Raw genomic sequence first — 3,595 nt, 5'->3', positions numbered from 1 at the left:
GAGACTTTGTTGAATTGTAATTTTGTGTTTGTAATTCTGTACAGTTAATTAAGTTATTGTTAATTGTTATTGGTTTATTGTATGTGGTTATTGTTCGGGAAGAACAATATTAAGGAGGGGCAGTGTTGCGTCATCGAGATCATGTGATTCTCACGCCCTCTACTTTCTAGAACTATCCTGTACTTTGGCGAATTCTCTAGTATTTACTAGATAGGGTAGTCTGGTATATATATATAAGAGGGTGACAACGTGATGCAATAATGTAATGTGTGTGTAGATAGTGAGTAATTGAACTGCAGTCAGAAGTATTGTAGACGTTCGTTGATATAGCATTTGTTTTAGCGCGATTGTTGAAAATAAGTGTATCGTAAAGTTGTATTCGGAAAGAATAAACCAGTTTTATTAAGTAAAGACTTGTGTCGTCAAAGTTTCGTCGGAACGAAGTTACGGAAAATCAATTAACAAACGGAAACGTAACAATAGTGTTGATGAATCGTCTTTTTACATACTTAACAGTGAGAATAGTAGGACTAGGGGACATAACTATAAATTTTGGCAGGATAGGAGTCATCATCAGCAAAGACAGTTTTATTTTTCTAACAGGGTAGGTGGCTTTTGGAATGAGTTGCCTTCAGATGTTGTGGAGGCAGTAAATTTAAGTGAGTTTAAGAGAAAGCTTGGTAAATATATGAATGATAAGGGCTGGCTTTAAGATTTTTTTTTTCTATAATAGTTTTAGTTTAGTTTAGAGGATGGGACAGCTAAGATGGAACAATAGGTCCTATGTTGTCCCAAAACATTGTGTCTGGTCTTCACAATGGATTATAATTCATAGTTTCAGGTGTAATACCATCATTTTTATGTAGCTATAAGTTTGATAATCAAGAACAACTCTACTCTAAAGCATTGATGTTTTTAAGAGATTAATTATATACAAATAAATGCAACCAATTTGCAAAACTACTTTAATTAATACCTAATAACAGTTTAATGGTAGTTTGATGATGTGTGGATTTATAACACAACACCATGACTAATGAAACTGACATATGTTTCAGATTAAGTGTTGTGGTATTCAAAGGTTATATGATCTATGTCACAATGAAAGGTTTACAGACCTAGTACATGGAAGGACAGGTGCAGCGACTTTAGGGAGAATGAAAGAAATGAAACATAGTGTGAACATGGAATGCTGTTCACACTATGTCTTACTTCAAAAACAGAAGAATGACTTAAATAGTGGCTGATTGTGTAATGAATAGAACTATTGCAATGTTACTTTAATGTAAAAACCAATCAATGAACTGTATCCAAATAAGAAAAGTAAATAAATTTACCGAAATGCAGAATAAGTGAAAGAAGATGAAAACAAACTGTTTTCAAACAGACTGGAAATTGTTGGTCCAATTAATTAAAAAGGAGATACACATGATCAGTGGGTATCACAATACACAGGACTTTGAAAGCAAGTTTTGACTATTTCAAGATAGTAATGAATCTGACTGAAAATGTCAAACTTTTCTCACAGTCCACAGTCTTTCTGCAGCTGACCAATAACAAAATTGGGCCACAAGTATCAACAAGGATTTATGCTCCATGTGACAGTCATAAAGCAATCCTATATAAGCAAGGTAATGAACCACCAGTCCATAGACCAGTGCTAGTCTGCAGTTATGCTTATGGCAGTCTGCAAGCACATCCCGTGAAAAAAAAAAATGTATAATAATGATAATCAAAAATATGTATAATTATTTCTCAGTTTCTGAATAAATATTCATATTTCTAAAGTCTATAGCTTATACTCCTAATGGTCAGTAAGCTTTTTACTAAACTTTTTTTTAGTTCTGTGAAGTGAAAAAGGTTGGGAATCATTAACACAATACAACTGTGCCATGAAACAGTAGACAGCCTCTTCAAGTGAATCCTACTATAAAAAGTAACCCCCTAGGATTGAATTAGCACACAGCCTGTACTGGATTTACGTTGTTTTTTTTATTATAACATTATAAAAAATTTTAATTTTGTAAATATGAAATATTTACTACAGGAAAGTAAGATATATCTGCATTCACAATCCAAAGAATACTAACAACAAAGATAGTATTATTTTTACATTTATATTATATCCTACTTACATGACTCCTGGTGTTAAGAATGATATACATAGGAATTTTGAATAGAGTGATGACACAAAGAGAGATACAACTGATTCATAATCCATCAAGCTTGTGAATAGTATATCATAACGCTTTCAAAGTAATCATAGCAACTATTTCATTGTTCTAAAAACGCGATTATTTTACCACAAAACAACAACAACATTAGACTAGATAACCCTACACACACACCCTTACCTTAAGCTTTCTAATTCCCTCTTTAACAACATGAATTCCTTTAGGCTGGTCAACCACTGTGTTACCTAAAAACTAAAGGAAAAAACATTAAAAGCTCTTTGGTATAAAGTGTTTCAAAGTTTCAAGCATTTATATTAGTGCATAAAAAAACCTTGCTAATATAGTAATGTCATGAATAAATTTTATTAATAAATATTTTTATTATTTCTCCATGATTTGATTTCTAACACAAACCGTAACTGAAACTGGTACGCTCCTAAAGAAACTGTAAAGCGAACGTTGGGGGGTTCAATTAAAGAAGATAAGTTAGTGTTATAGGGTCTTTTATTTCTAGTATTTAAATATCTTTTATACACCAATATCCACTACAGAAATTGAAATAAGCAATTTGTTTGCCGTAAGGAAACATTTATCAGCTTTCGACAGTTTCATACCAAACTTTCAAACGTAACCTTGTTTTAAATCTCCTAAATAGAGCGAATAACAAATGTTCTGATTACTTATGTTTTCACTCTTTAATGTCTAAAATTCATAAGATATCACAAAATAATGTCTATCTCATAAAATTCTAATACTCCATCACCTACCAAGAAGACACTCACTGTCCCAAAATATCGCGATGATGACATATCCTTATCGAAACGTCGTCAACTCGTAATGGTTTTCTTCGTTATTCATTCATGCAGTCTCAAAACTTTGATTAGTTTTAAAGTGGGTTCTTCATTATCAAACACCCGCTAACTAGTTCTTATCACTCCTTTTATGGTCAAATAAAATTGTAAACTCAAATCTCGAATTCAAAAAATAATCAAAACACACTTGTCCTTAAATCGAACAACGTTTAATTTAGAACTTGAAAGTTCTTTAAAACAACAGGCACTTTACATATTCTACCCACTCGTGGGCCAGATATAAATTCATTTGGGGTAGCTGTAAAACTACATATCACATATAAAAAAGGAAGTTCAGTAGAAGCGGATATAAGCCAGCTGATTTATCTGAACTTTCTATCCAATTACATAGTAATAACAAAAACCACCCCATACCTCTTCAAACTTTGAAATTATTGACTCTGAAACAACAGGTTACGATTTTTTTATCAAAGTAAACCTTTCCATTTTCAATTATCGACCAGTACTAAATAATAACTTCAGTACTGTTACGTATCTGGTCGTTTGTTAATTTCCGGTATAAATTCTCCCCAAGAAACTTCAGCGATACAAGTCCTTTCTTTAAATAAA

At 32.1% G+C, this 3,595-nt stretch overlaps 1 protein-coding gene across 4 annotated transcripts in view; it reads right to left on the bottom strand.

Annotated features, from left to right (window-relative positions):
• Nucleotides 1-3,595, bottom strand: part of LOC106459038 (PTB domain-containing engulfment adapter protein 1-like) — a 119,913-nt gene that overhangs the window by 52,537 nt on the left and 63,781 nt on the right. For 3 of the 4 annotated variants that reach the window (XM_013918611.2, XM_013918610.2, XM_013918612.2), the window contains exon 4: nucleotides 2,355-2,426. In XM_013918611.2, the coding sequence (XP_013774065.1) occupies nucleotides 2,355-2,426 (72 nt within the window). Of the gene's footprint in view, nucleotides 1-2,354; nucleotides 2,427-2,941; nucleotides 3,232-3,595 lie in introns of those variants that run through there. The other variant, XM_013918613.2, reaches the window with a different exon arrangement.

The sequence above is a fragment of the Limulus polyphemus genome, unplaced genomic scaffold (assembly GCF_000517525.1).
Source record: "Limulus polyphemus unplaced genomic scaffold, Limulus_polyphemus-2.1.2 Scaffold550, whole genome shotgun sequence".
Classification (NCBI taxonomy): Eukaryota; Metazoa; Arthropoda; class Merostomata; order Xiphosura; family Limulidae; genus Limulus; species Limulus polyphemus.
The sequence above is the reverse complement of the archived record's forward strand: the minus strand, read 5'-3'. Positions and strand labels throughout refer to the sequence as shown.